Source organism: Dothidotthia symphoricarpi (genome assembly GCF_010015815.1).
Source record: "Dothidotthia symphoricarpi CBS 119687 unplaced genomic scaffold P153scaffold_20, whole genome shotgun sequence".
Lineage (NCBI taxonomy): Eukaryota > Fungi > Ascomycota > Dothideomycetes > Pleosporales > Dothidotthiaceae > Dothidotthia > Dothidotthia symphoricarpi.
Genome location: NW_022985027.1, coordinates 767,817 through 795,111, shown reverse-complemented (window position 1 = coordinate 795,111; position 27,295 = coordinate 767,817). Strand labels below are relative to the sequence as shown.

Below are 27,295 nucleotides of genomic sequence, written 5' to 3'. Positions count from 1 at the left end.
TGCAATTGTACCCCTTGGACTCTGCGCTGGTGAAATTTGGCTTGTTTAGATGCTATGACGTAACTAAGATGGCAAGGGCTGGACATAGCTGCAGCAAAAAATAACTCCATGACCATGTACAAATTCCAGCTTTGCCCACCACATCGAAACCCAGCCATACAAACGCAATATGTCGACGTTACCAAGGAAAACCCAAAACCCCCTACTTCAGTCATACAGAATTGAGCACGTGAATGGGGTATTCGAAGTGAAGAACCGGAAAAAGAGAAGAACGAAAACCCCCTTCCCCCCACAAAAGATAGCAATGGAGATTGACTTGGTGCGCACGAAAGAGGAGCACCAACCAGGAAAAAGAATATGATCCAAGTGACGTTGCGAGGAAAACGATTGTCAAAGTACGTTTCATGTGAGATTACCGCCACAGGTCTGCCCTCGAAGCCCGCTTCTCACGTCCAGCATGGCTCATCCAACTCGTGCTCGGTGTACGCCCATGACCACTGCTGACGCCCAGTGAGTTCGAATGGCCATGTCCCATGCCTCCACTGGGCGTCATCTGTCCCGCGCTCCGCGGCCTAGCGTCATCCGCGGGAATAGCAAGGAACCCACCGAATCCGTTGGGCACCACGATACTCTTCCTCGCATCCCCACCCCACTGCGGCCCAAGCCCTTTGTGTGCGGAAAAACTGCTCAGCGGGCGGCCACCAGCCATGGATGCGCGACGTCCAGTGGCTTCTGGTGGGATGATGGATGTGAAGATCCAGTCCAGCTCGTCGAGGCCCTTGGAGTAGACCTCGAGGGGTTGGTTGAACATGGGCGGGGGTGCCTCGCTGAACGGACGGACGGGCGGCGCGAGGGTCAGAATCTCAGGGAACTCGGGGTCGCGGACGTAGAGTTGGCGGAGAGCAGGCAGGCAGTTGGACATGAGGGACCTGGCGAGGTATTGGTAGTACGAGGCAGCAGGAGGATAGACCTGGCTCGCGGAGCTCGAGACGATTTCGAAGTTGAGCTTGTGCAGTGCCAGAGAAGCCATGGGTGGGATTGGGTCGAGGGGCAGGGCGGCTGTGACGGTCGCGGTGTAGTCTAGGGTCTTGAGGTTGCCTGCTGCGTGCAGGATGATGTGCAGGTCCGCAACGCGGATGCCCGAGCAATGCTTGATGTCGAGCGTCTTCAGCTTGCCCCCGCACATGGGGTTGTAGAGATATTGCGCCAGTCCATCGGCGGTGACGTTGTGGACCTTGTCCAGTTTGAGCGTGTCCAGGGCGGGGAAGGGGGGCAGACCCGGCGCGTCGTGGAAGGTCGAGTCGTCCATCCAGGAGACGCCGGAGATCCTGAGCTCGCTAAGACGGGGGAGCATGCTAAAGGCCTGCCTCAGCACGCCCGGATCAGTGTGCACCTTGTTGAGCTCCATGACGCGCAGCTCCTGCCAGTAGCCGTGCAGGAGCGACTCGAGGCACTGCTCCCCGCCCTCGTTATACTTCATCTTCTGGATGTGTGGACAGCGGGCCTGCAGCTCCTGGCGCAGCGGATGGCACGACACGTCGCCCGTGTAGAAGCCGTCGGGCAGATCGATGTATTCGATGTTGGGGCAGGCCGACACGGTGCGGGCCATGTCAGCCTTGCACGACTCACGCGTCATGTAGGGCAGCTTGATGAAGCGCACGCGCTGGCCCAGGTACTGGTTCCCGCGCACGCTCTGGCTGAGCTGCTGCAGGCGCAATGTCGGGGCATCCGTCTCGTCGCCGTGGCGTGACTTGCGCCGGCGCAGGTCGGCGTAGACTTCTTCGAGCTCGCAGTAGTGCACGGCGTCGATGCGGATGCTGTTGTACCTGCTTGCTGTCAGCCACTGGCCCAAGCCTGCATGCAGGCGCGGGCACTCACAGCAGACCGGCGGCAATGCTGTACCATTGCCGCTTGACCAGGGCGCAATGCGCCAGGTCCCGCATGTCGCAGCTCATGCAGCCATCGTTGCCGCTGTCCTCGCTGCCGACGAGCGTCTCGTCGACCGCGTGCGGACACACCTCCTCGAATATGCGGCGCAGGATCGTGTCGGGAAGGCGCTGCGTCTGGTCGGCCCCGTGGTACTCGTCGACGGGTGCGGCGGGAAACTTGAAGTCGTTGTGCGCGGCGCTCGCCTTGTTCTTCCGCTTGGTGAAGCGCTTGAAGAAGCCCATGATGCCGGAGAAGGAGCTGTCAATTGGTTAGGCGGGGGGGAAATCACGGTTGCAACGGCGAGGTCGGGGTTCAAAAGTGTCGTGTTGGACAAGGGAGCTAGGACACGCACTGCGGGGAGTAAGGGTTCACCATGCTGGACAAAGAAAGCCGCCGTTAGAGTTTCAGGCGCTATGAAACGGACCCGCGCAGTAGGCAGACGGACTAGATTACTGGAGTGCAGCTACCCAACGCGCCGGAGAGGGCGTCCCCCAGGCCATGTATGTACTGTACAGCACGCAACAAGCAACGAGCGACGCGTCTCAGGGGTCGCCCTCCACAGACAAGATCAACATGGACGAACACATGGCTGCAACCTAGTGCTCGTTTGTGGCCCGTCAGCCAAGCCACCAAACGCCCTGGAGGAGAAGCTTCCATCGCAAACGCAGTGCCACTTGAGAGTGGTAGCGGGGAAGCGCTAGGCGTTGGCAACCGGAGAAGCGTGAGCAGTGAGGAGACATGTCATCTTGTAGGTGGTAGCTCTGCCAGACACGACGCCAGCCAGCACACGACGGTGGAATTCAACAAGTTTCAACAACGACGCCGTGCTCGCCGTAGGAAACGCAGGGCCGTCTCGATCAAGCCTGACACAGCTGGATGGGTTGGGCTGCGGGCGGGTGCACGGCGGAGGCGGGACACACGTGAGAGCATCCAACCAGACGCGTGCGTGCATGTCGGTGTCGGTGAAGCTACCATTCGCCGCGCCTTGACGTGGAAGAGTGAGAGCGAGGTGAAGTTTGGTAGAGCGTACCGTAGTCCAGAGTTAGTCATTACAACTGGTATGGTAAGTAATACCGCGGTTCGTAATTAACACCATGTCTTTGTTTGCACACACTATCACGTCGCGGCCATGTTGGTGACAGCTGGAGGCGCACAGTCGTCGTTATGCCAGTCGTTATGCCGCCAAGCTAGCTCTCCGCTATCCACGTCAAGAAATCTTCTGAGAACATTCGCACGAGCCTCCAGACTCCCCTTCTGCATCCTTACTCCGAGTCTCATCTCTCAGCGGAGACTCCTTTCCTCGCCTCGTCTCCATTGCCCGAGTCGTACGTGTCCTACTCCCCTCGCTCGCAGCCACACCGCTGGCTCCCCTCACCACCGCCCGTCTCCTTCACCTGCCATCACCTGCTTATTCCCTGTATAGCCGGACTGGTCCATCGGCTGCTGGGCTCCTTCCTCGCACGCATCCTCGACGTCAGCCCGCAGCTGAATACGCCATCGCCGCCCACTACCCACCAGGAGCTTCGAGATAACAGAGCTGTCCACCATGGCTACTCAAACAACACCCAACCCACAAGCCCCCAACCTGGACCGCTACGTGGTGATACATGTGGCCACGACCTGCGACGAGCATGGCGTATACGTCACCAAGGACTCGGCTGAGGTGATTGAGCTCGGATGGATCCTGCTGGATGCAAAGTCCTGCGAAGAGGTACCTTCACCGCACCTTTGATTGCTGTTGCAGCTGCTGACCCGTGCCAGCTTCACCGCGAGAGTGTGCTCGTGAAACCCGTCAACACGCCCATCACGGCCCTGTGCAGTAAGTCTGCATTCACCTGCTGCATTCACTGCGCGCTGCTGACGTCGACATTGCAGCCAGCTTGACAACCCTGACATGGGACCAGGTCCGCAACGCCGGCTCCTTCCGTGATGCTGTGGAGCGCTTCAATGCCTTTGCCCAGGAGCACATGATCCCAAAGAACCTCGAGTTCGCCTTTGTGACATTGGACTCGTGGGACCTGCGGGTGCAGCTGCCCCGCGAGGCCCGCGACAAGTCGGTGGTGCTGCCCCCATACCTGCAGCACTCGAGGACCTTTGACCTGCGAACAGAGTACCAGCGCTGGCAGGCGCACCACCCGGAGTCTTTGCCCTTCGGCTCGAGTGCCCTGACGAACATCTGTGCGGCGTTGGAGGTGGAGCCGGTGCAGTCGTCTGCGCCTATCAAACACAACCTGCCCTTTCACCTGCAGGCCCTCGCGCCTGCCTCGCCAAGACGTGCCATGGAAGAAGCGGTCACGCTTGCAAGAGTCCTTCGCGGCTTAATTCGCAAGAGCCAGCCTCCACAAGAACACCCCGACGTCCTAACAAAGCCAATGGATGCACGAGCCGACGTCCGCGCGTTTCTGTCCGAGCGCAGCAAGGTCCTGCACATGAGCGGCCTGCCCCACGACACGACCCAGTCTGAGCTCGAGAGCTGGTTCACGCAGTTTGGCGGTCGCCCCATCGCCTTCTGGACCCTCCGCACCCCAGACCAGCACAAGCCAACCGGCACGGGTTTCGCCATCTTCTCGTCTCACGAGGAGGTAAGTAGCGCTCGCCCATACCTTTCACATCACACGCTGACACACGCAGGCTGCTGAGAGTCTCTGCATGAACGGACGCGCCCTGAACGAGAAGGCCATTGAGGTCTCGCCATCATCCAGCCGCGTGCTTGACCGAGCGGCTGATATCATCACGCCGTTCCCACCCAGCAAGAACCGACCCCGCCCAGGTGACTGGAACTGCCCCTCATGCGGCTTCTCCAACTTCCAGCGCCGCACAGCCTGCTTCCGCTGCTCGTTCCCCGCCATGCAGCAAGGCCCGCCTAGCGACGCAATGGCCTATGGTGGTGGGTACGGCTACGGACACCCTGGCATGATGGGTCCTCCCCAGCACCACATGGGTGGTCACGGTCACGGTCACGGAATGGGTGGTGGCCACATGCGCGGCGGTACTGGTGTCGTGCCCTTCCGTGCCGGTGACTGGAAGTGCGGCGAGAATGGCTGTGGCTACCACAACTTTGCCAAGAACACTGCTTGTCTGCGCTGCGGTGCTAGCCGTGCCGGCGCTGCTGTCGTTGCCGACTCCGCCTTCCCGTCCCCAATGGACACTCCCTCGGGCTACAGCATGGGACCCCCCTCCATGGGAGGTACCCCTGGTGCTGGACCCTACGGCCCCGCCGGCTATGGTGCTGGTGGTTTCCCTGCGCAGCAGTTCGGCGGACCCCCCAGCTCCTATGCTCTCCCCTCCGGCATGGGTGCCGCCAGCCCGTACCCTCCCATGGGTGCTCAGTACGCTCACAACGGAGGCATGCACCAGACTCCCTTTGACAGCCGCTCAGCCGAGGCTGCCTTCACTGGTGCAGACCCCTACCAGAATCAGGGCGCTGGCAACGGCAACGACCCCTTCTCCTTCCTCTCCACTGGCTTCGGCTCGCTGTCGATGAACGACGACCGCCGCAACGTCTCAAACTCCGCCAACAAGTCACCGGCGTAATTGCACATGTAACATAAGGTATCGATTATCTGGAGCCAATGATCTTTGACAAGTGATTTGATATGGGACGGTTTCTTCGGACAGGCTGGCGCGATACAAGATTGAATTTCGGGGAGTTTTGTCGTCATTCTGGCTGGATTAACATTTCGTGGCATTTGCGGCTACCTGGCATGGACACGGGCAACGGGGAATCGCGTATAGACTGGAGATCTTTTGGTGACGGGGAGTTTGATACCTAGGTGGACTGGCGGTGTTTGGGTGGGGGGGCATGGCAATGGGCATGGGCATGGGTATGGCGTGGATGGGCAAATCAACTTGATAAATTTGTTTGTTTGTTTTTTTCTCTTTCTTGCAAAAAGACGGGGACACAGAGGAGGGGGAGGAAGGAAAAGAAGAAAAAAAGCAAAGGCGGGTTTTTTAGTAGAAGAAGATGAGATGAAGATGAAGACGATGGAAGCGTATAACTACTTCTCTTTTGGATGTTTTTTTCTTCGCTGGAGGGGTCTTTTCGTTGGCTTTTGGAGGTTGCTGCTGCTGTTGAGGGTTTGCTTCTTGCTTTGTTTCTCCCCTTTCCCCCTTTTCTTCTTCTTCTATCTCGACTGGCGATTTATATATGATTGTGGTTGTCTGCTCTTAAGGACTTTTGTTCACTGCTTGCTTACCCACTTACTTCCTTACTTACTTACTTACTCAACAAATTGACCGTGTTTATTCGATTTGATTCGCTGATTTCATATGGTGACTACTCTCTGATGCTACGTGTAACGGTGGTTAGTACTTTAGCATCTGACGTGATAGAATAGCATACTCTTCTTCCACTCTCTTCTCTATCTCCTCTATCTCTCCATCCCTCCTTCCCTCACTCCTCCTACCTCTCTATCCCCTACCCCCTCCTCCACCTCCCTCCTTCTCAACACCCCTCCCCGCTCCCCCGGTACCCTCATATCCATCCATCCATCCACCCACCACATCTCCATCTTACACACTATCCCTCGTCCCATCTCATCTTTCTGTACTCCTACTTCCCCAGCCCCATCTCGTTCTATGTTCTATACATATATGTCTCGCCTCATCTTGTACAGAACGGAATAAAATGGCGTGCGACTCACAGGCTATGTTCACTTAGTAGGTAATTGTTAACAGTTGGTGTTGTATGTTTACGAGGTGGTTGCTTGTAGATTGGTTGGTTTGTCTTTCTTCACATGTTTCCGTTATTTATATAGTTAATTGAACGATAGGAAATCGAGGTATAAACGAACCGCCTGATGAATATATCTAAGGATTAGTATGTGGAAGGGGACTATCAAATCCGCCGCACTGGAGTAGAGTAGGAGGTTAGTCCTCGTCTGAATGGCCAGACAGACAGACGAACACTATAGTTCTCGTAGTGATGCCTTGGCTTCTGCGATTCTTGCTATAGATAGGGGTACGTAACATGAACCCAGAGAGCCAGTCCACCCATGCCGAACAGAAAGACGACGAGAAGAGAATAAAACCCGCAGAGACAGGAAGAAGAGAGGGTACACGAGCAAACATACAACCACACTCAAAACACAGTACATCTTCCAGACTGCTCAAAACACGCTAGAACCACCAACACACCCCCCCCCCCCCCCCCCCCCCCCCCGTCTCCTCAGACAGCACGCCCACGCTCCGCCTCCCCCCTCTCCTGCACGCTCTCCTCCACGCCCTCAAGCGCACTTCCACCCCCCGTCTTCTTGAAATCCTCACCCCCCAGCTCCTGCACGTGATGTTACACTTCCGCTTCTCCACCGCGGGAACAAACTTACCTTCTCGCCCGCACCTCCTGAGGACGAGGTACTCGTGCCTTTGGCCGGGGCGTCAGACTTTTTGTCTGTGGAGCCGGAGTTTATGGGGTTCTGGGGCTGGGTTTCGCTGGATTCTTGGCTTGTGAGGGAGGACATTGCGAGTTAATTTCTCTGCGGGGTTTGTTGGTAGATCGGGGGATCGGGGGAATTATGATTAGGACCTTGGGATGGGGGAAGGGGTGTTGTATCAGAACGCTGGATGGGTGGATGGGTAACGAGGTGGAGGGTACGTCATGGTGATCGAAGAGGGAATGGGGGGTCCACATTTCTTCTCTCCACGAGGCTGGATTCGGTGCATGAGTATGGAGAGTTGCTTTGCGCGTTGGTTATGGGTGGAGTGTTATTCGATGTTGAGGAGGTTTTCGCGACACGAGGTTGGGGAACCGAAGTTTTATTGATGGCTGCCTGGGGGGTTGAATATGCGTGGTACATTGGGCAACTAGTAGGAATACGTCGAAAGCTAAACGAAACAATCAAATCACTCACTCTATCCTTGGTTTATGGGAGATGTATAATTGAACTATGCACCGAATGTTATTGTTAATTCGACAAGAACTTTTACCGTTTCCAACAATATGAGACGCGGACTCGAAGAAAGCGATGTCTGAGAAACCTTCTCAGAAACCACATTTCCGCAACACCAATGAAATAACCCCATTCTCAACTGAACCCTCTCTGTAAAACCTCAGAATACGTGCTCCTCCCAGTACAAATAGTAAATCCACGAAAACAGATCAACAACCAAGAACAAAAGTCAAACTCCCACAATTCACCCCCCTAAACACCCAAGCAAGAACTCTCAGACTTCTTTCCTCCTCGGAGCTTGAGTTAGAAGCCAAAAGCCCAAAGAACCAGCTCAACAATACTAGTACTCAAGCCCAAAACTGCGCAGCAGAAAACGCAGATGATGCAGATGATGTGGAAGAAGCGAAGTATACCCCTTCCCTCGTTCTCGTTTAGGACGCGCGCGGTAGATAGAAGCGGCGTCTTCTCGTCTATGGTGGTAAGCGGCAGAATCGGGGTTTGGCGAGAAATGCCCAGGGTGATTGGGAGGATAGGCATCATTGTTCGGTGAAGTGGTTGGTTTGTGGTGGGGATTGGGTAAGGTGAGGTAAGGTAGATTGAGGTTTGCTGATGGGGAAATGTGAAGATGGAGACTGAGGTTTATATACTAAGTGTGGAAAAAGATTTGTTGGAATGCGTGGATTGTAAGTGGTTGGAAGAGTTTGATATTGTGGTGAAGATTGGTTCGGAAGTGGAGAAGAGCCATATCCAGATGTTGACAACACCAAGATCAGAAATGTACTGGAGAGTGCACCGACCTGATGGAAAATCTCAAAGGTTCTACCAGCAAGCTGGAAATCCAATCAAATAATCTGGGAATACTTCTAATTTCATCGTAAGTGTGACGGCGTCCATCAAGCTTATTGAGAACAGTCAGCCTTAAGGGTCTTATCTGTTCGATTCGCGTCTTCAGCTTTGTGTGATTCAAAGTTGGTTGTACTGCCCTCTATAGTATTTGTAATTTCTACAAAATCTATAGCTTGCTCTTGCCAATGCCCCAGATCTCAGCTCCGGGATCATTGGTGTTTTTGCCTACAGACGCGCCCGGAGCGACACCTTCTTGCCCTTCCTCGATGAAAAGGGCCTGCGATTTTTTCATCGTCTCGATGGCCTCGCGCTCGATACGTCTGAGCAACTCCTCGTTTGTGGGAATGTCATGGATGAGACCGATAACCTGACCGGCGGTCCAAACCTGCACTCGTTGTTAAGTTACATACAGATGGAACGTTTTCATGGATACTTACACCAAAGTCTGGGTCACCGTTCTGGAATACCTGTCGGCCTCGCTTGCCGCTGACATACTCGGCGACCTCTTCGAACTTTCCAGTTGTGCTGGTCTTCTCGATATCGACAGCTTGCAGGGCAACCTTGTTCGCGAAGAGTCGCGAGGTGTTCTTCCACCGTCGCAGCACGAGAGTAGTGTCTGTCTCTTGCGCATCGACGATGGACTGCTTGATATTTTGGTGAATAGGCGACTCGACAGTACACATAAAACGAGTTCCCATGTTAATTCCGCAGGCGCCTAGAGCAAGCGCAGCGGCCAGCCCTTGGCCATCTGCGAAACCCCCAGAGGCGATGAACGGCACGCCTAGCGACTGGCGAGCCCTGCTCAGCAAAATGAAGTTGGTAATGTCAGTCTCGCCCACATGTCCAGCGCACTCGAAGCCGTCAATCGACAGGAAATCGACGCCCAACTTCACAGCAGATTGAGCATGCCTGATGGTGGTGCACTTGTGCAGGATGGTTGTGCCGGCAGCCTTGAGCTGCCTTATGACAGGCCCTGGACTGTTTCCAGCCGTCTCCACAATGTTGATTTTCTCCTCGATGATGACGCGTGCGTAGGCGGCATAGTCTGGAGGAACCAGAGCAGGCAAGAGCGTAAGGTTTACACCAAAGGGGTTCTTCGTCATTGTGCGGCAGCGACGGATCTCTTTGCGGAGATCTTCAGGCGATGGCTGTGTGAGCGCAGTCAACTGTGCATCGTGAGCCGCTGTTTTAGTGAACAAAGAGATGGGATGAAACATACCAGCCCCAGACCACCCGCATTGCTGACAGCGCTGGCAAGTTCTGCATAGCCAACCCACTGCATTCCACCCTGAACGACGGGCACTATTCAGGACTTGTTAGTCTCGTGTTGCTGGGCAGTGAGATGGCTACTTACCTCTGATGCCGAGTGCACGCGTAAGCTCTGTGTTAAACGGCATGTTGACGTGTATACAGAAAATGGACGACTACCTCGAGAGAAGATAACGATGTATGTGTTGAAAGGGAGCTTCAAAAGTTATTTGAAGCTTCCCCAGCCGCGCTGCTTCAACCGGCCGTCGCGAGACTCGTGTGGGGAAACGTGTGCCGAGGCATTCCAGATGCGTCGAGGCGTTGTCAGATGAAATCCAACGACTCGTGCGCCGGTACGATTCGGCCATGCTGAGTCGCTCGTGACAAAGTTCACAAGAAACATCATCAGTAGCGTGTGGGGATGCCGCTTGGTGGGGTTGGTTGAGTAACGGCAGCAGGCCAAATTCAGGGTAATCGCCGGTTTGTAGAGTGTTCTTTCACATGTCTTTGAAACAGTCCTTTCGCTCTGACGAGAATTAGTGTATATCAATAAGTTACTGGTTGGCTGTGCACGCGTTATTGGATGGGTCAGCATTTTATTATCAATTGTAATCAAAAGGTACTCGAAACTAGGAGGTTCTAGAGTTATGTTCAGGTCATTCCATGCAGCGACTCTTCTTTGTTCGAACAAATACTAAGGCGCGATACCATAAGACGATAAGATCTGACGAACTCTGTGTTTAAAGAGTACTGGAAAGTGCAACGAGGCAGTGATGGCATCTAGCAACGATGACGGGTATTGCCCCCGGAAAGTGGCGTTTGCTTTCTTGACATGCTACATGCGACCTCAACTGCAGTCATGCTTGCTTAGGCCACCAACGCTAACACTTACAACATACTATATATTTCCACCTCCATGCCAGTCATTCGTGACGCACTCACGATGTTTACTCTGATCACTCTTCTTGGTGCAACCCAGCTCGCTCGCGCCTCGAGTGCGCCCAAATCCTACGACTATGTCATTGTGGGTGGCGGGCCAGCAGGTCTCCTCATGGCGAACCGTTTGTCTTCCAATCCGGATACTACAGTTGCTGTGATCGAAGCAGGAGATTCTGCATACAACAACTCAAATGTCAGCTCTATTACAGAATACGGTGCAGGTCTCAACACCCAGGTCGACTGGGGTTATGTCAGTGTACCGCAGATATCCAACCGCACGTTATTATACCACCAGGGTAAGGCGCTGGGAGGCACCACAACGATCAATGGTATGACATACCTCCGAGCGGAGAAGACTCAGATTGATGCGTGGGAAGAGTTGGGAAATGAGGGCTGGAACTGGAACAGTATGTGGCCGTTCTATCTTGATCATGAAGCTTTCCAGAAGCCAAGCAAAGAGCAGCAAGAGAAAGGCGCAACATACGACGAAGAATTGCATGGATTCAATGGTGATGTCGGTGTGGGATTCACTCCGTATCTTATGGGTCAAGGCGTGTTTGACATACTCAAGAAAACTTCACAAGCCCTCGACTATCCGTTCAATGCAGACCCGAATGGTGGCAGTATGCGTGGGACCTCACTTTGGCCGATGACGCTTAACACTACCACAAAAACACGCGAAGATGCTGCAACTGCGCTATATTATCCGATTGCAAAAGAAAGACCGAACTTGCATGTGTACCTCAGCACGATCGCAACACGCCTTGTCTGGGACAAGAGCTTGTCAGCGAATACTGGTCTGGTTGCCTCGGGTGTGGAGGTGATTACTCCTAGAAACAAGACTGAGACACTGCGTGCAAAAAAAGAAGTTATCATCTCTTCAGGATCAATTCGCTCACCTGCACTGCTTGAGCACTCAGGAGTTGGCAACCCAGCTGTTCTTGGACCCCTCGGAATTGAACAGGTCATTTCACTTCACACTGTGGGTGCAAATTTACAAGATCAGCCGCAATCGGCAATCATGTACACTTCTTCGACGAATTGGACAGGATACCCTACATTCGTGAGCTATCTCACGGCGTCTGACCTTTTTGGCGATGATCTGCCTATCCTCAGGGCTGAGCTCAATGCCAACATCAGTGCGTACGCATCGACCATTATCACAGACTATGCGCCAAACACAACTACTCCTGAAGTCCAAGAACGTCTCCTGAAGCACCAGATAGACTTGTTGTTTGACCCTAATAGTACGATTCCGCTGACAGAACTTCTCTGGGCTCCCACTGAGAATGCGATCGTTGTGGTTTTCTGGAATCTACTGCCGTTCTCTCGAGGCTCAGTCCACATTACCTCTCCTGACCCCACGATCCCACCGGCGATAGACCCGAGGTTTCTCCAACTTCCTATCGACACGTATGTTCAGGCCGCAACTGCAATACGTGTACGCGAGTTCTTCGCGACGGCACCACTGTCCACTCACGTTGGTGTCGAGCTCGAACCTGGATTCGAGACAATTCCTGCAAGCGCAGGCTGGCGAGATTCCACTTGGAAGGAATGGATTACACAGAAGTACTCGACCAATTTGCACCCCATCAGTACGTGTGCGATGATGAGTAAGGTCCTGGGAGGCGTTGTAGATGCGAAGGGACGGGTGTACGGAACAAGTAATGTCAGGGTTGTAGATGCGAGCGTGATGCCTACGCAAGTCAGTGGGCACCTGACGGCGAGTGTGTATGCCATTGCCGGAAAGATCGCCAATTCTATCGTGGCTTTTTATAGTGGATAGCTTGTTATGCATGAACAGTAGGCCCTCCTTGGCGCTAGGCAGCAGCAGCTTCTAATAGCATTACACATCCCAGACAACTGTTGTTCTCAAACATTGCTATTTACGTGTGATCGGATAGTTCTGTTTGCTACTGCACACTTGTTTGGTCACACCCTTCACCAGTGGGGGCAAAGCACAACAAGCTTTGGAACGTAAGTACGCAAACCTTGCAGATCAAGATTTTTACTAACACGGCTAGATACTGTCGATGTTCCACGCAGTTCGTGTTTACAATCGTTCAATAAGTAGATATTGCCCAGGCAATCTCAACACGACTTCGAGATGTCGTCACTCATGACCATACCCCGCGAGCTGCGCGATCAGATCTGTACATATGCTCTCCTGGCCCAGACAAACGAACCTCCTCTACTCGAAAAAGACTTCTATGAGCTCATCAAGGGACGAACAATCTACGCTCAGCCAAAGATGTTCTCCTGGACTGATGTTGTGCTCTACCAGCTGGAGGGTAACATCTCCAACGCCTCCAGCCTTTTACGAGTCAACCATCAACTACATGCCGAAACTCTGGAGAACCTCAAATTCATTCCAGAAGCCCGCACGTACGACCTAGATGTGGTTATCCTGGATGAGGTTCTCCCCCTGCCGACGTGGCTCCGCGTCCCAGCTCTTACTTCAAGCATCGACGTTTTGAATGCCACATTTCGCATTTCGGGCAACTTCACTACTATGGGAGGAAGGCGTGGGCATGCATACTCCCAACTCGGGGTCTACAATGGATGGAGAGTGGGCGACGGTGGGCCCCCAGCTATGACTTGGCAGATATACAGCTTGCTGGGGCGCTTCATTAGAGTCGGACCGACTGGAGAGCGAGCTACGGACAAAGAACACAAACATGTCATCGTCAAAACACTCTGCATAGATGTCAAGTCCCCGCCTAGCGTTGATCCCAGTCGCTTTGGCAAGCCCAAAAGCGGTCGTGGTTGCAACTGGGATGAGGAACCGGAGCACGTTCTGGATCCACAGTATCTTGTGGACTTTCTCGTTGAACAGATAGACTGGCTACTGAGTGGGGATCATGGTCATGAGTGGTTCAGCTATGGGATGATCTTGTATGAGCACGTGGATGAGATCATCGTGTCACAAGACAATAAGCACATGCGTACGTGGGACGTTGCGACACATCTAAAACACGTGGATGGCTTTGATGAGCGATATTTCTCAGCGGAGCGGGTGAAGGAGTATAAGAGGAAGACCTGGCAATGGAGGAAGGCGAGAGGTTTACGAGTTCTGGATGGATGAGTGCGCTGTGATTGGGATGTGGTTTCGTGGGCCATAGGTGAAGGTTTAATCAGTGTCATTCGGTTGTTAATTAGCTAAAGCAGCCAGTTGAGGTGATTCAGTCGTAGAGTTATTTAACAGTTTAGACACATGGAAAACTCAAGCATGTGGATTTGATTCCATATACAAGGTCACGAAAGACTCCACCACAACAGAAGCATACATAAGACTTTGAAAAGATTAACCATAAAGATGCCGTTCGCTACTTGTAAAGAAATTACCCGTAAAGAGATCACATTTGCAAAGAACAAAGAAAGTGCATGTCGAGTTGAATTTATCATCTAAATCATAAAGGTTGCTTGATGTATACTTTTTCAATGTCCTCAGAAACACCATGAGACTATACTCCAAATAGCCTGTACCTCGACAGACCCTCATTCCCACCGCCAGACTACTTACGTTCAGTCTTCGCAATCCATTTCAAGACAACATCGGCAATCTGTCCATTATTCTTCTCCAAGTGCATGAAGTGCGCGTTGCCTCGGATACCAATCTCGCTCAGCTTGATCCACTCAGGGTTACCGCCAACCTGCTTCAAGTAGTTCACAATGCAGTGATCGTATGTGATGTGCACACTGGCCTCTGAAGTGATCTGCACATACGGGACCTTGGCAATCTTTGGCAGCTTGCGCGCAGGTTCGACTTGTTGGTAGCATTGGCGCAGCGCGGTGGTGGCGTTACCAACTTGTTCGACAACAAGCTCGGAAGGGCTAGAGATGGGTGGGTCGTAGTCAAGGGGGGTTGTTGTAAGACCATAGGGGTTGGAAGCGTAGCCGGTTGTACCATAGCTGTACCAGTAGAATGGTATAGTGCTGCCTTCCAAGTTGATATTTCCAGCAACATACTGCGGGCAATCGTTTGACAACATCATGTTGGTGCCGGCACCTGCGGAATGAGCGATCAGGTACGATGGCCCGATGAGCTCGAGCAGTGCACATCCAGAAGCGCGAAGGCCGAGTTCAAAGGCCGTGGTGTTCAGCGGATACGGAACCAATTGTTTCTTGAAGTTCTCGAAAATGGGATCTCCAACTCTTCCCGAGCCGGGGAATTGAGTATGCAGTTGGGCCTGTGGGTAAGCGTTATAGTATTTTACTCCAGTGAAGCCCTGTTCGATCAGTTGAGCCGTTGATCCGGCAGACATGGGAAAGTTGGTCAGATCTGCCTCCGCACTTCGACCCAAACCCACCGAGTCGACGATGTAGACAGTATATCCCTTTTCAACGAAGTAGGCGGCGAAGCCCTTTCGATTGTCAGGCGTATTCAGCTACAATCACAGACGCGAAGTCAGTACATGATTCGCGTGAAGATAGTAATCTATTTTAACGTACCCATGTTGCTCCGGTGCAACCTCCACCGTGGGAAAAGACCAGTGGCTTGGACTGGTAAGGCCCACGGGATGGAGTAATCTTCTCGACGTAGAGCTTGTCCGCCGTCAACTCGCCTGTAGCAACTGTGAGAGGTCTACCGCCGACGTAGAAAAAGTCGCGGGTATATGGAAATGTATCTGGGCTACTGCATTTGGGACTAATCGCGTTGACCCCAGTACAATTCGTCCTCTGCGCAGATGAGAGGGTGGCAAGGAGGGAAACCAATATCAATGAGGATACCATATTGACGACTACTAAGTGGATAGAGTGGTTTCAAAAAGCGAGTAATGGACAAGTGAAGATGTACTGTCTCGATCTCTTCTCAACAGCTGCGAGCTGGCATCAACTTTGTACCTTGCTACCACCCCTGTGCTGTAAACTTTACTTTGGAAAACACCAGGATAGATGCAGTGCTACTGCAATCCTCCGGAGCTGCGACTACATGCTCTTGACTTTGCGGTGTAGACCGGATCCTACTTGCAGGTAAACATGCGCTGGAAGCAGTTCAGGAGGATTCCTCTAGGATCTCGAGTCATTTCCGCACCGGAACCATTCTCCCGAGACGAACAGCTACTCTGCTCACAATCAAGAACTAGTTCGTGTTAGGAATCACCAATTCTAGAACTACAGGTAGCGAGTCGTCGTAATCAACGGCAGTGTTGCGACACAGACGAATCATGTCGATGAAAGAAACATGAGGGGAAGCACGTAACAGAACGTGCGGGTCGGGTCAGCAGCCCCGGCTTGGCACGTGCGGGTGGCAACTGCATCTTTACTTCCGGAATTTAACCGCGCATAAGCATAAGGAACAACCTCGTCCTCATTGCTCTAACATGGTTGACCTTGCTAACAGTGGTGGGAACTCCATCACCGTGTCCACACGTATATCGGCCGCGGTGAATTCCAGGACATATCGCCGATTCCTCGCCACATTGAAGGATGAGCCAGAGGAAGATTGCCAGAGCAACTCCGCATTCCCGTACGAGAACCAGAGTTTCCAATGCATAGGATGTGCCAAACCCTGCAATGAGGAGAATTGCCCCATGCACAATTCTCAGGTCCCGTATTCTCGCTCAGCCCGTGTCTACGAGATGACGATGTTCAAGGATAGGTTGTTTTGCGAGGCGCAAGTATCATAGCCTCGCGGCAACGCGCCTCACTGGTGTTTCTCTTTTATAGTGTGTATCGGGTGGGATTAGCGTTCTGGTGGTTTCTGTTCTTCTTTTCTTGGCTTGATGTTTTCACTGCTGCCGTTTTCGTCATCTCTTCCGCGACGAGTACACCTATTCTTTCCAGATGAAACCAACGTCGATATCCAATGATCCTTCCACGCTCCCTACCTCAGGGCCGTCCGCCATGATCGGTCAACCGCCTGCAAATCTTCGAGACTATTATATCGTCAAGGGCCTGTTCCGCATGGTCACTCTCAACGATGCGAATCCTATGATGGGTTATTTCCTGGCTGTTAAGCCTCCATCCGGATATGTGCACGAAAGCCGAGCGCCTGGCATTCTTGTCGGTATGCTAGTTGTGATTACAGCCATTGTGTTACCGACAGCCACAAGACTGATATTGAGGCTGAGGCAGAACAAGATGAAATTCGACGAGGATGACTGGGCTATTCTAGCGGCAGTGGTCAGTCGATTGCATCTTGCAGACCGAGACGACTTACTGACACGAACGAATAAAAGTTTCTTGCAGTGGTTTTTCCTACACTACAGATCGTCAGTCTTTTCAAGGGCGGCGGTGGTCAACATACCTGGGAGATAACGTACGAAGTAATGGAGTACGGAAACATGACCGGCTATATCTGCAAGATCACGTTCTACCAGGCCGTCAGCGTCATCAAGCTATCCATCGCACTCTTCGTCCGTCGACTGGCGGACCCCTTGTTGCTAAAGTGGCGATGGTTCTGCGATGTTTTCATCGGGAGTGTCGTAGCCTACATGCTCGTAGCGCTATTCTGGACCATCTTCGCCTGCGATACGCCCCGAGCGCAATGGTCTCTCTACGAGCGTGGACGTTTAGATTCTCCCCCGCATTGTTTGAACACAAAGCTGCAATCGCAGGTCCTTGGCGGTATTCATCTTGCGCAGGGCATAATGCTGGCGTCGGCGCCAATCTTCATCCTGTGGAAAGTTCGCATGAATCGTGCGAAGAAGATGCGTCTCTACATTTACTGGATCACAGGCGGTATCACCATCCTGGGTGGACTCCTGCGGACGATTCGGCCAGGAGGGTACAAAGACGTGACGTGGGAGTTCGTCGAGGTTCTAGGCTGGACATGTCTTGATCTCGTGTTGGGCATCATCACCGCATCACTGCCCATACTCGACGGCATGTTTTCGGATTGGTGGAACAAGGTGATTAGGTCATCTGCCGACAACCATGAGATATGCTCTCTATCTCAAGTAAACACGTTCGACGGCTGGCCGTCCAGCGATCCAAAACAACAGTCACACAATCATGCAGCGCATCATCTGTCTTTAAGAGTGCAGGAGTATTCCGAGTCGAGCGAGAGCATTGTAAGGAAACAACCGTCATTGGAATTGGGTATCTTCAGGACTCGAGAGGTGGAAGTCCAAAATTCATCAGCATCGATTTCAGCTGATTGCACGCTCGACAAGGTGTCCAAATGCCAGGCTCCATTGCCGGTGTGAAATGAAAATATCAAAATGGAGACAAGATGCTTGTTTGGGCTCGGATTCGACAACTCAAACAAAGCGACGACAACCCGCTCTGGTGGATGGCACTGTGTATATATGATATGGGGTATCATCAGCTATCCCTTCCTACACGTTTGGGACGATATGCAAAGGTACGTGGAACTTACTCCTTGTGATCGCCATGGTGGAATCCCTACTCACAAACTATAGTATCCTTGTGTTATGACTTCAACGTCCTGTTACATTGGAAACATAATTCCATCTCCTCGTCAAAAGTTACAATAGAACCAGAGAGGACTCGCCACGCCAACAACCCATCAAGACTTGAACGCCCACTCAGGCAACGCCTGCCCAAGATCCTTCCTCCCCGCCTTCCACCCCTCATACGCCTTCCAAACCCTAACCGGCAACTCCTCCGGCCGCGGCCTCTCCTCAGGCCTAAGCCGCAAACACATCCCCACAACCCGCTCCAGCCCCTTCTTCCGCTCCACCCCCCTCGCCAACGCCTCACACTCCCTCGCATCCGGCACCCCCACCCCCTCCGCCAAACACCACCCCACAAGCCCCAACATATACACATCCCCCATCTCGCTCCACCGCGGCGCCTCAGGCGGCACAAACGCCATATCACACGCAAACGGAATCGTACTCTGCGCCTCGCGCATATCGCGCTCACTAACCGCGCACCCAAAGTCTCCCAGCACCACACTCGGATACGGGCTAGAATTCGCGCCCAGCCCGTCCTGCCACGTGAGAAACAGATTCGCAGGCTTGATGTCGCGGTGGAATATCCGGTTCCAGCCCTCCTTCCGCGACACACTCGACCCCCCCATCGCAGCGCGCCCGACGCTCATCCCGTCCCGCCCAGTCTGCAGATACGCCAGCGCAAGCGACACATCCCACAGCGCTTTCCACACGAACCCCGAGTCAGGCAGCGTGGCGCCGCGCCGTGCGAGTCGGGATAGCAGTGCGCTGACGGACCCCAGGTCGCAGTAGGGCATGAAGATGCTGCCGTAGCCTGTGGCGGAGTGGGAGAGGTCGAAGCCGCTTAGTCCGATTATGTGCGCGTGGTTGCATTGCTGCAGGGCGCGGACTTCGCGCAGCGCGAAACCGCTGGTTATTACTGAGGGGGGGATGCGCTTTTCCACGCAGAGTGCGTTTGTGACGCGCGAGCGCACGATTAGGATCCCGGCGTTCATGCCGCCGTCGCGGCCGAGTGGGGTTTTGCGGACGGGCTTGAATTGCTCGCGGGGGGACATGGTTGGGTGGTTGGGGTTGGTTTGGTTTGGGGTTTGGGGGAGAGGCATGTGGGATAGGAGGGTTTTGATGTTTGAGGGAGGGTTGGATGGGGTGAATAGGGGGTTGAGGTCGGGGAGTGAATTGTGAGTTCACTGGCTTGGGGTGGGCGAGGGAATACTACATTGTGGACGTGAAGAGCTGGGTGGAATGGACGTTGTGCTGGTTGATGTTCAGCAGTGAGTTGTAAGATACCCAACGTGGCGGTCGACGTATGAGGTGACATGGTTTCTTTCTCAATGGAGTCACAGTCGTGGGAGCGATGTCGAGGTAGTGAAGAAATACCTCGTGTACGAGTATCTCAATCATCTCGTAGACTCGGTGATGCGTAGGAGTAAGAGTATTATCAGTCCGGTGAATAGCGCGGGCACTCTACTCGCAGTCAGTAGTCAATACTCACCGGGAATCATCCCGTTCCATGCTCTCTTGAGAATCATGGGCCATCCAGACAAAGAAATGGCCGTTCCCACACGATAGATACCACAACTGTTGCAAGGCGAGATGACCGAATCACGGAAAACGAAGAACAGAACAAGGCACAAAGATCAAGAATCAAAGAAATCTGTACATCTACTACAGCGAGATACCGCCTCAATCCATCCACCAACCCACGCTCCAAATCAGCAACGACACCCCAGTTTGCACATGAACAAAGAATCACCTAGTGACGCATTGCTCCGTCTCCCCTTTGCTTCCATCTAAGTGGGAGTTTGACGTGTGGACATGATGGAATCTCGTGCTGAGTGGAGAAATGAGGTGCGAAAAGCTCTGCCGTCTATTTGTCGTCGGGGTACATGGCCTCCTTGAGTGGGATGCCGAGCTCCTCGCGCATGGGCTCGAGCTCGGTGAGGTACTCTGCGTATTGGCCCTTGTTCTCGACCTTGAACTTGATGCCTGCGGGGTGTTAGTAATCGGGTTCATCTGACTGGTTACAATTCATCTCGAAAAAAAGACATGAATGTTGCGTGAAGTGTTGGATGCTAGTATCTGGACTGGCCATGACATACCCTCAAAAACACGGACAGCCGAGGGGAAGTCGTTGACACGCCTGGCAGCGCGGAGAGCAGCGGTGATGACCGAAGGCGAGGGGACAAGATCGTAGGCAAAGCAGTTGTTAAGGTTTCGCTGTCTACCCGTCAGCCCACGTGCGTCTTCGCAAGAGTCTCCCCCGCGTCATCGGGAGGTTCCGGCGCGGGTCGCAACAAACATACCTGAAGCTCGAAAACGTCGTTCACTTTGTCGAACTCGGCCTCGTATCTGTAGTGATACCACACACGTCAGCGACACAGCTCGCGACAAGCTCAATGGGGCTCAATGGCAGCCCTTGTGCTCGGGCACCGCTCCCCCATGCTCCACTATTCTGTCCCTCCCCCCCCGCGGATGCGTCATACCTGGCGGTGAACTCCTCGAACGTCTCTTCCGAGTGCGCGTCGTTGCAGCGGACAGCCGACTGGGAGAAGGCGCGCTGGGCGTTCCAGGCAACGGGCGTGGCTCGGTATACCGGGGCTCGCACGCCCGCTCGGCTGACCTTTGACGTGGCGCGAACAAAGGACATTGTGGGTGTGAATGGCCTGGCAGGGAGCTGCAGATGGACGTGGGAGGGTGATTGGGCGCGGTAGCCGGACGGTGTGGTGGTGGGGGCTGGTGTTGGCGACGATTGCTCTGCTGAGGTCTTGCGTTTTGCATCGAACGACCCGAGTTGCGTTCAATGCCAAGTGTCGAAAAGTGGGTCGCGCCTGCCCGTTCCTGAGTGACGACACACCATCTCTCCGACATATCGGGGAGAGTTGGGATATTGTAGGAGGTGAGCTACTGAAATGGTCCATTACAACTTTTCATGTTCTGTGATTGCGAGGACGTTATAGTACATGATCGACAACGTCTTGCCTGCCCGCTGCTTCGCGTATCACCCACAAAACTGTAACATTTGTTCACCTCCCATCTACACTCTGTAGAGACCACCAAACGGCGCAGGGCCCTCAGATGCCGCTCGTGAGAACGTGGCAAGGCCATCGTCATCATCATCGTCGTCGTCGTCTCCATTGTCTGACCCCCAAGCTCCACCAGCATTCTCATTCCGTTCGCCATCTTCACCATCCCCTTCGTCCTCATCCTCGTCATCCTCGTCGTCGCTGCTACCGTTGTTTTCTTCATTCAGAATCGCCTCCGCTGTAATAGGATCCTCCGTCATATCCTCGGGAATGTCGCCGTCCTCTGCTTCGTCAGCTTGCTGCTCCGCCGCCTCCATTTTCTCAAAGGCATATCTCGGGTTCCTTGCCGCCCATCGCGCACTGTGCATGACGTTGTGCTCTTTGATTTTTTCTTGATGTATCTCGCGGTTGTTGACCTCGTCTCTGTACGTATCGTATATCTCCTTGTCGTCCCAGAGCTCGGGCCACTCGATGAGGCGCCTGTAGATACTGTCATCTGGCGTACCCCCTCCAATGATAGTGTTCATCTTGTCCTTGAGAATGACGGTTGCCTTTGCCCATGTTCCAACATGAAACCATCCTTGAAAAGTCGGCGCGCATGTTGCCCGGATGTCGCTTGTGTCCAGGATGTTTGCAATCAGGGGGTCCGTGATGTCGCAGAACTGGAAGAGGTTGCCTGTGTGGGACACAGTGACTCCGTCAAACGTGTGCTGATCTTCCAAATCCTTCGCCGACATGTGGATAAGCTTCTGCACATGCTGGTCGTGAGCCTTGAAGTGTCTAGGGGTGCCTGTCTTGAGATAGGATAGAAACGACACTGTTTGATAGCTCCGGTATTTGGGGTTTTTACGCGGATCAAGTCCCCATTTTACAAGCGCCTCTCGCCATGGTCCACTCTCGAAGAAGTAGCCACAGTACACGGCGGCTTGTCTTAGCTGGTAGCGTTTACTCCAACCTAGTTTGTTGTAGAGTATGTGTCGAGTGATGATGGGTCTTGATGCTAGTTCGGCTCTGATCTGCGCGATCAGGGTCTGCAGATACGGCGAGAGAGATGACTCAGGCGGCAAAGTTGGCTTCGGACCAGTAGGAACACCTTGGGCGGTGGGCTTGATAATGGTATGGCCACGGTAAGCCAAGCTTTTCTGCAGGTTGACCTCGCCTTTGCCAGTGTATTTGATATAAGTATTCTGCTGGAACCTGGAACCTATCAATACGCTGATGCAAGTGATGACCTGCACAAACATACCGATAGTTGAAAGCAACAGGCATTTGCAGAAATTCCGCAGAAGGCCCAACTGACTTTGTCGAGTCTGCGCCGGCCGCCGTGTTGAGTGTGTAGTTCTTCACTTGGCTGTCTACAAATATGATTAGATACATACACTTCCGCGTCAACCAGTGTTGGCTTACAGCGTAAAGGCAGAACATGCTGTCTGAGGCCAGCCATCATATCGCTATGAGTGGCAGCGTATTGCAAGTCGGGCATAGCTGGATTGTTAGAGGGTGTTCAAAAAGATGAAACTTGGCACTCACTACGAAACCGATGAGTCTCGTCGACCATTCCAGCGAGGGCGACTTTGTAGGTGGAGACATTGTCCTGGAGACTCATGTAGATGACCGCGGCGTCCACATACGGAGTCGTCGTGCTTCCTGTCTCACCTTCGGCTAAGAATGGTCCCAAAGAGCCCCGCTTTCGTCTGCGACCAGTCCGTTTGGGCACTGTGACTTTGAGGAGCAGGTTGCTGGTCGTCACTGGGGTGGAGAGCAAACGCTTCGCAAAGGGGTCGTCTGGCCGCAGGGACACTGAGATGAGTTTCTTGAGCTCATCGTCGCCTTCTGCGTTGGTGGTTGTTTCCAGCTTCGACCTCAGACCCTGAGTGATGTGTCAGCCGCAGACAGTGGTGACACGCATAGCTCTCTTCCTGACCTTGCTCAGTTTGACAGGTCCTCCCAGTGAGGCAATGCCCTTGTCGATGTTCTTGATCAAGCATGGGTGTTCTACCACTGAAATGGCGCGGGACGGGATGGCCAGCCACGGCGCATGCTGTCTGTCGCCGTTCTCGCTCACGGCATCACCGTGTTCGTGGTTCATGTTGGGGTGCAGGCCGTGGAAAAATATGAGGGTCGCGTCGCAACTTCCTCTTCAGGATCAGGGGCCTGGTGATGGTGCTGGCGGGCGCGCAGTCGAATCAAGCCATGACTGCGTGCTGCACAATGTCGGAATCTCTGCCCCTGCCCTCTATGTAGCCGTCGCCCCAGTCTCTCTCTTGTCGCCATGTCTGCCTGCACCCGCCGCCGTGATGCTCGGTGCTCTGCGCAAGTGGGGTCTTCCACAAGCGGCCTAGCGCACAGCGAGGCGGTTTAGCGTCCAGCGAGCATGCCATCACGCTGGCGGCCGTCGAGGTCCTGAGTTGGCAGCTCGAACGTCCTACTGCATTTTCATCCTCCCGGGCCGCCTCGCACACCGCTTTCCTCTGCCTGGCAGCGTTGACTGAGTCTCTCCGCAGCTGACAGGGCACTAGCTGCCGTTCGACGTCGCCGTCCCCTGCGAGCTCTCCTCCTCCTCGCCAACACCCGCCGACCATCCCCAACTCGACCACCACCGACGATCCGTTGCGGCACGCGTCCGTCCTCTATGTCGACCTGAGCCTGCCGCCATCTGCTCCTGCCGTATCGTGTGTGCGCGTCGACCCTGCTGTCCATTGGCGCTGTTGGCCTGCGACGTTGCGACTCCGCCGCGGACGTCTCGAGGGCAGCCCCCAACCCGCATCCCCTCTCCGCACCCCGTCCGCTCTGCGTGACGTGCATTTGCGCCGGTCACAGTCATGAAGGGCTTCAGGCAAAGGGTTGTAAGTCCTCCGCTACCCCCTACGTGTGTCCTCGCGCGCTGCCCGTGTCGAGCCTTGCCCCTCTGTGCGCAGAAGCTAACATGGTTAGCATGAACAGCTCTCACGGGCAAAGGATAACAAGTCATCTAAGAAGAAAGACTCGACCTCCGGCACCGCCTCGCCCTCGCTCGGCGCCTCCAACTCGCCCTCCAACTCGGCCCAGCCCACGCCGTCCTCGTCCCAGACGCAGCTCGCAGACGCGCGGAGCAAGATCCAATCGCCCGCCGACGGTTCTCCCGGACCCGCAGGCCCACCTCAGCCCGGCCAGTCGGGCGGACCTGCCCCTGCGCCTGCCGGCGCACTGTTTGGGCCCCAGGGCCTGATGAACGCAGGCGCTGCTGCCACTGCCAATGCCGGCGCTGCTGGCCCTGGCACCTCCCACAGACTCGGGCAGCCTCTGGCCCCCAGTGTCGTCATCAGCCCAAGCGCTCCCGTGAGTGATGCCACCTACATGCACAAGGAGCACTGGTGTACTGACGCTGTCCCAGCACATCCCTCCTCCAGGTGCCGCTGAGACCATGCCCGGCGACCTCGCACCCCCGAAGGCTGGCGCCAAATCCGGCATTTTCGATCGTCTACAAGCAACGCCCAAGGACAACATCGAGGGCGTCAGGACGCCGAAGCGACAGCACTCGTCACGATTCGACATCTCCGACCAACGCCAGCGAGAGTTGGAGAAGCTGCCAGGGTTCCACGAAGTGCCCCCGAACAAGCGGGAAGAGCTCTTCGTGCAGAAGATCGACCAGTGTAACATCATTTTCGATTTCAACGATGCCAGTGGTGATATGAAGTCGAAGGAAATCAAGCGTCTAGCTTTGCACGAGCTGCTCGACTATGTCGCCAACAACCGGCAGGTCATCACCGAGAAGATGTACCCCCTTGTAGTACAAATGTTCGCCAAGAATCTGTTCCGCCCTATCCCACCTCCCATGAACCCCCAGGGCGAGGCGTTTGACCCCGAGGAAGACGAGCCCGTGCTCGAAGTCGCATGGCCGCACATTCAGGTCGTCTACGAGTTCTTCCTGCGTTTCATCGAAAGCCAGGACTTCAACACGAACATTGCCAAAGCATATATAGACCACAGTTTCGTGCTCAACGTAAGTCCATGTCCTCATAGCGCCCATGCAACCAAACTGGTTCATATATTTTGCTAACACGGCTAAGCTCCTTGAACTGTTTGATTCTGAAGACCCTCGCGAACGCGATTTCTTGAAGACTACACTCCATCGCATATATGGCAAATTCCTCAACCTCCGCTCATACATTCGCCGGTCCATCAACAACGTCTTCTTCCAATTTATCTACGAGACTGAGCGGTTCAACGGCATCGCGGAGCTTCTTGAAATCCTCGGTTCAATCATCAATGGTTTTGCGCTGCCACTAAAGGAGGAACATAAGCTCTTCCTCACAAGAGTGCTCATTCCAATGCATAAAGTCAAGGGTTTGAGCATGTATCACCCGCAATTGGCTTACTGCATCGTTCAGTTTTTGGAAAAAGATGCTGCCTTGACAGAAGAGGTATGTATTCTCCAACAATCCATCAGTATACGCTAATAATTGCAGGTTGTACTTGGTCTTTTGCGCTATTGGCCAAAAGTCAACAGCACCAAGGAAGTCATGTACCTCAACGAAGTGGAGGACATCTTTGAGGTCATGGACCCTGCCGAATTCGCAAAGGTCCAGGAGCCCCTTTTCAATCAGCTGGCGAAGTCGGTAGCCAGCCCTCACTTCCAGGTACGTGAATGTTTTGTCTATACACAATGGAGTTACTGATCATGCTGTAGGTTGCTGAGCGCGCACTCTATTTCTGGAACAACGAGTACTTCTGCAATCTTGTCAGTGACAATGTTGAGGTCATCTTGCCTATCATGTTCGCTCCTCTGTACGAAAACTCCAAAGGACATTGGAACCGGTACGTTCGCCACACCAACAACACGCATGCAGTTGCTAACAACTGACACTAGAACAATTCATGGCATGGTCTACAACGCCATGAAATTGTTCATGGAAGTGAACCCACAGCTCTTCGACGATTGTTCGCACGACTACGCGGAATCTCAGAACAATGCAGGCCAAAGGCAACAGAGTCGGCAGGATCGTTGGGACAAGCTTGCCAAGCTTGCTGAGGATCGTCAAAACGGAAAGATGGAAAACGCAGGTTCGACGGGCACCAAAGCAGCCTCAACAATGCGGTTAGATGACTCGGATCCGCTCAGCCAAGGTCGACTGGAGAACCTGCGGCTGCAAGACGACGGGTCGGCATCAAGAGACAAGCGGCCGAAGGATTACGAGCGAGCGAGCAGCCAGACTTCGGTACGTTGATTCTCACGTCCTTGGAACTCAGGATGAGGATTCTCTGTGGGCGAATCAATGTACTCTTAATTCTATTCCTAGATTTCTAGGTCTTCTTCTTGTTCAAGACTTGTATTAGGTTCAGGTGGAATCTGACGATTATGCTTGCGATTTCTGCAGCGCCGGCACCACGCCTCGCAAGGAGCTCATCACGTACAAACTCATGTTGCCCGGCGGGCGTCTACCGGAAGACCCAGGAGCAACAGCCGACCTACTTCCTCTGGCAGCTCTTCTCGCAGTGGAGGGCAGAACGGGATTGTTCGCTCAAATTCGGGAAAATCCATTACACGGGATCGGGACGTTTAGCTTGTGGCAACACATTTTCTTCTCTTTTGCCAACTCTTTCCGCCTTCGTTTTTTCCTTTGCTGTGTTTTCAATGAGTTGTAGTGCGATGGTGTGGATTGCATTGGCATTTGCTGGTCTATCAGCATTGCGGGCTGTTTGGATTCTCACGGTCTTGCCAAAAATGAGGGATTTCATTAGGGTGTTCGGGGCCTGCGAGTATCTTTTTTTTCTGCAGACGGGCATGTGAAGATGAACTCAATTCTTTCACGCTGAATAGATATGGAATACAGGGATTCTTCTGACGCGGCTTTGCCAGTCTTGTAAATGATATGTCACTGTTGTTGTTCTCCTGAACAGGGGGACGTTCTCGGACTTTCGTATGCCAAGGTGTCCGGCCAGCTCCTTCCTCTCAGGTCATGCATGTGATAATGGCCCTTTTCGAACTTACGTCATACTCGAATGAACACATGTAAACAATGGATTGCTGTGTTGAATCTGGGCCAGGTGTGACAATGAGCAGTAATTTCCTCGTTCTAGG

General features: G+C 53.7%; 13 protein-coding genes across 13 annotated transcripts; 6 read left to right on the top strand and 7 right to left on the bottom strand.

The window, feature by feature from the left end:
- Nucleotides 1-313: 313 nt before the first annotated feature.
- On the bottom strand, nucleotides 314-2,301 carry P153DRAFT_115229 (uncharacterized protein). The gene is made up of 2 exons (XM_033661936.1): nucleotides 1,879-2,301; nucleotides 314-1,826 (listed from the first exon to the last, which is right to left on the bottom strand). Exons 1-2 carry the CDS (start codon nucleotides 2,169-2,171, stop codon nucleotides 413-415), a joined length of 1,707 nt encoding a protein of 568 aa, XP_033519926.1. The 5' UTR covers nucleotides 2,172-2,301; the 3' UTR covers nucleotides 314-412.
- Nucleotides 2,295-3,198, top strand: P153DRAFT_115165 (uncharacterized protein). The gene has a single exon (XM_033661935.1). The coding sequence runs from the start codon at nucleotides 2,432-2,434 to the stop codon at nucleotides 3,017-3,019; it is 588 nt and encodes a 195-aa protein (XP_033519925.1). The 5' UTR covers nucleotides 2,295-2,431; the 3' UTR covers nucleotides 3,020-3,198.
- A 277-nt stretch (nucleotides 3,199-3,475) lies between these two features.
- P153DRAFT_299639 (uncharacterized protein) lies at nucleotides 3,476-5,463 on the top strand (the record flags this gene model as incomplete). Its single annotated transcript, XM_033664289.1, has 4 exons — nucleotides 3,476-3,640; nucleotides 3,691-3,748; nucleotides 3,805-4,511; nucleotides 4,561-5,463. The coding sequence occupies 4 exons, from the start codon at nucleotides 3,476-3,478 to the stop codon at nucleotides 5,461-5,463; spliced, it is 1,833 nt and encodes a 610-aa protein (XP_033519924.1).
- Nucleotides 5,464-7,096: 1,633 nt separating this feature from the next.
- On the bottom strand, nucleotides 7,097-7,671 carry P153DRAFT_400337 (uncharacterized protein; the record flags this gene model as incomplete). Its single annotated transcript, XM_033671808.1, has 2 exons — nucleotides 7,254-7,671; nucleotides 7,097-7,204 (listed from the first exon to the last, which is right to left on the bottom strand). The coding sequence occupies exons 1-2, from the start codon at nucleotides 7,386-7,388 to the stop codon at nucleotides 7,097-7,099; spliced, it is 243 nt and encodes an 80-aa protein (XP_033519923.1). The 5' UTR covers nucleotides 7,389-7,671.
- Nucleotides 7,672-8,509: 838 nt separating this feature from the next.
- On the bottom strand, nucleotides 8,510-10,523 carry P153DRAFT_370188 (inosine monophosphate dehydrogenase). The gene is made up of 4 exons (XM_033668982.1): nucleotides 10,018-10,523; nucleotides 9,883-9,965; nucleotides 9,101-9,829; nucleotides 8,510-9,048 (listed from the first exon to the last, which is right to left on the bottom strand). The coding sequence occupies exons 1-4, from the start codon at nucleotides 10,058-10,060 to the stop codon at nucleotides 8,830-8,832; spliced, it is 1,074 nt and encodes a 357-aa protein (XP_033519922.1). The 5' UTR covers nucleotides 10,061-10,523; the 3' UTR covers nucleotides 8,510-8,829.
- Nucleotides 10,524-10,854: 331 nt separating this feature from the next.
- P153DRAFT_434560 (GMC oxidoreductase) lies at nucleotides 10,855-14,036 on the top strand (the record flags this gene model as incomplete). Its single annotated transcript, XM_033673091.1, has 3 exons — nucleotides 10,855-12,577; nucleotides 12,755-12,827; nucleotides 12,936-14,036. 3 exons carry the CDS (start codon nucleotides 10,855-10,857, stop codon nucleotides 13,933-13,935), a joined length of 2,796 nt encoding a protein of 931 aa, XP_033519921.1. The 3' UTR covers nucleotides 13,936-14,036.
- A 259-nt stretch (nucleotides 14,037-14,295) lies between these two features.
- On the bottom strand, nucleotides 14,296-16,026 carry P153DRAFT_324933 (alpha/beta-hydrolase). The gene is made up of 2 exons (XM_033665257.1): nucleotides 15,303-16,026; nucleotides 14,296-15,238 (listed from the first exon to the last, which is right to left on the bottom strand). Exons 1-2 carry the CDS (start codon nucleotides 15,582-15,584, stop codon nucleotides 14,366-14,368), a joined length of 1,155 nt encoding a protein of 384 aa, XP_033519920.1. The 5' UTR covers nucleotides 15,585-16,026; the 3' UTR covers nucleotides 14,296-14,365.
- A 623-nt stretch (nucleotides 16,027-16,649) lies between these two features.
- P153DRAFT_250873 (uncharacterized protein) lies at nucleotides 16,650-17,704 on the top strand (the record flags this gene model as incomplete). Its single annotated transcript, XM_033662709.1, has 2 exons — nucleotides 16,650-16,976; nucleotides 17,033-17,704. Coding segments are annotated over 2 exons (999 nt in total), but the record flags the coding sequence as incomplete, so codon positions are not given.
- A 620-nt stretch (nucleotides 17,705-18,324) lies between these two features.
- Nucleotides 18,325-19,266, bottom strand: P153DRAFT_300352 (kinase-like protein; the record flags this gene model as incomplete). Its single annotated transcript, XM_033664325.1, has 1 exon — nucleotides 18,325-19,266. The coding sequence occupies one exon, from the start codon at nucleotides 19,264-19,266 to the stop codon at nucleotides 18,325-18,327; it is 942 nt and encodes a 313-aa protein (XP_033519918.1).
- Nucleotides 19,267-19,877: 611 nt separating this feature from the next.
- P153DRAFT_370185 (cytochrome c oxidase subunit VI) lies at nucleotides 19,878-20,883 on the bottom strand. Its single transcript, XM_033668981.1, has 4 exons — nucleotides 20,695-20,883; nucleotides 20,515-20,560; nucleotides 20,311-20,428; nucleotides 19,878-20,197 (listed from the first exon to the last, which is right to left on the bottom strand). Exons 1-4 carry the CDS (start codon nucleotides 20,856-20,858, stop codon nucleotides 20,079-20,081), a joined length of 447 nt encoding a protein of 148 aa, XP_033519917.1. The 5' UTR covers nucleotides 20,859-20,883; the 3' UTR covers nucleotides 19,878-20,078.
- Nucleotides 20,884-21,123: 240 nt separating this feature from the next.
- Nucleotides 21,124-23,504, bottom strand: P153DRAFT_434556 (transcription factor tfiiic complex a box associated subunit sfc1). The gene is made up of 5 exons (XM_033673090.1): nucleotides 23,159-23,504; nucleotides 22,765-23,104; nucleotides 22,642-22,719; nucleotides 22,481-22,589; nucleotides 21,124-22,431 (listed from the first exon to the last, which is right to left on the bottom strand). The coding sequence occupies exons 1-5, from the start codon at nucleotides 23,321-23,323 to the stop codon at nucleotides 21,246-21,248; spliced, it is 1,878 nt and encodes a 625-aa protein (XP_033519916.1). The 5' UTR covers nucleotides 23,324-23,504; the 3' UTR covers nucleotides 21,124-21,245.
- A 432-nt stretch (nucleotides 23,505-23,936) lies between these two features.
- On the top strand, nucleotides 23,937-26,598 carry P153DRAFT_115014 (protein phosphatase 2A regulatory B subunit). The gene is made up of 7 exons (XM_033661933.1): nucleotides 23,937-24,080; nucleotides 24,169-24,552; nucleotides 24,608-25,216; nucleotides 25,284-25,637; nucleotides 25,683-25,853; nucleotides 25,904-26,031; nucleotides 26,084-26,598. The coding sequence occupies exons 1-7, from the start codon at nucleotides 24,057-24,059 to the stop codon at nucleotides 26,439-26,441; spliced, it is 2,028 nt and encodes a 675-aa protein (XP_033519915.1). The 5' UTR covers nucleotides 23,937-24,056; the 3' UTR covers nucleotides 26,442-26,598.
- On the top strand, nucleotides 26,259-27,072 carry P153DRAFT_115029 (uncharacterized protein). Its single transcript, XM_033661934.1, has one exon. It carries the CDS (start codon nucleotides 26,573-26,575, stop codon nucleotides 27,002-27,004), a length of 432 nt encoding a protein of 143 aa, XP_033519914.1. The 5' UTR covers nucleotides 26,259-26,572; the 3' UTR covers nucleotides 27,005-27,072.
- The last annotated feature ends 223 nt before the right edge of the window (nucleotides 27,073-27,295 follow it).

Coding starts and splice junctions, on each gene's coding strand:
- P153DRAFT_115165 (XM_033661935.1), top strand. CDS start 2,432: ATGTACTGTACAGCACGCAACAAGCAACGAGCGACGCGTCTCAGGGGT.
- P153DRAFT_115014 (XM_033661933.1), top strand. CDS start 24,057: ATGAAGGGCTTCAGGCAAAGGGTT. Junction 25,638..25,682: donor ATGCTGCCTTGACAGAAGAG/GTATGTATTCTC, acceptor TAATAATTGCAG/GTTGTACTTGGTCTTTTGCG. Junction 26,032..26,083: donor TCCAAAGGACATTGGAACCG/GTACGTTCGCCA, acceptor AACTGACACTAG/AACAATTCATGGCATGGTCT.
- P153DRAFT_370188 (XM_033668982.1), bottom strand. CDS start 10,060: ATGCCGTTTAACACAGAGCTTACGCGTGCACTCGGCATCAGAG. Junction 9,966..10,017: donor GCGTGCACTCGGCATCAGAG/GTAAGTAGCCAT, acceptor AGTCCTGAATAG/TGCCCGTCGTTCAGGGTGGA. Junction 9,830..9,882: donor ATGCGGGTGGTCTGGGGCTG/GTATGTTTCATC, acceptor CACGATGCACAG/TTGACTGCGCTCACACAGCC.
- P153DRAFT_324933 (XM_033665257.1), bottom strand. CDS start 15,584: ATGGTATCCTCATTGATATTGGTTTCCCTCCTTGCCACCCTCTCATCT. Junction 15,239..15,302: donor GTTGCACCGGAGCAACATGG/GTACGTTAAAAT, acceptor CTGTGATTGTAG/CTGAATACGCCTGACAATCG.
- P153DRAFT_434556 (XM_033673090.1), bottom strand. CDS start 23,323: ATGAACCACGAACACGGTGATGCCGTGAGCGAGAACGGCGACAGACAG. Junction 23,105..23,158: donor GACCTGTCAAACTGAGCAAG/GTCAGGAAGAGA, acceptor CACATCACTCAG/GGTCTGAGGTCGAAGCTGGA. Junction 22,720..22,764: donor CGAGACTCATCGGTTTCGTA/GTGAGTGCCAAG, acceptor CTAACAATCCAG/CTATGCCCGACTTGCAATAC.
- P153DRAFT_115229 (XM_033661936.1), bottom strand. CDS start 2,171: ATGGGCTTCTTCAAGCGCTTCACCAAGCGGAAGAACAAGGCGAGCGCC. Junction 1,827..1,878: donor AGCATTGCCGCCGGTCTGCT/GTGAGTGCCCGC, acceptor GACAGCAAGCAG/GTACAACAGCATCCGCATCG.
- P153DRAFT_370185 (XM_033668981.1), bottom strand. CDS start 20,858: ATGTCCTTTGTTCGCGCCACGTCAAAGGTCAGCCGAGCGGGCGTGCGA. Junction 20,429..20,514: donor ACGACGTTTTCGAGCTTCAG/GTATGTTTGTTG, acceptor ACGGGTAGACAG/CGAAACCTTAACAACTGCTT. Junction 20,198..20,310: donor GGCTGTCCGTGTTTTTGAGG/GTATGTCATGGC, acceptor AACACCCCGCAG/GCATCAAGTTCAAGGTCGAG.
- P153DRAFT_115029 (XM_033661934.1), top strand. CDS start 26,573: ATGCTTGCGATTTCTGCAGCGCCGGCACCACGCCTCGCAAGGAGCTCA.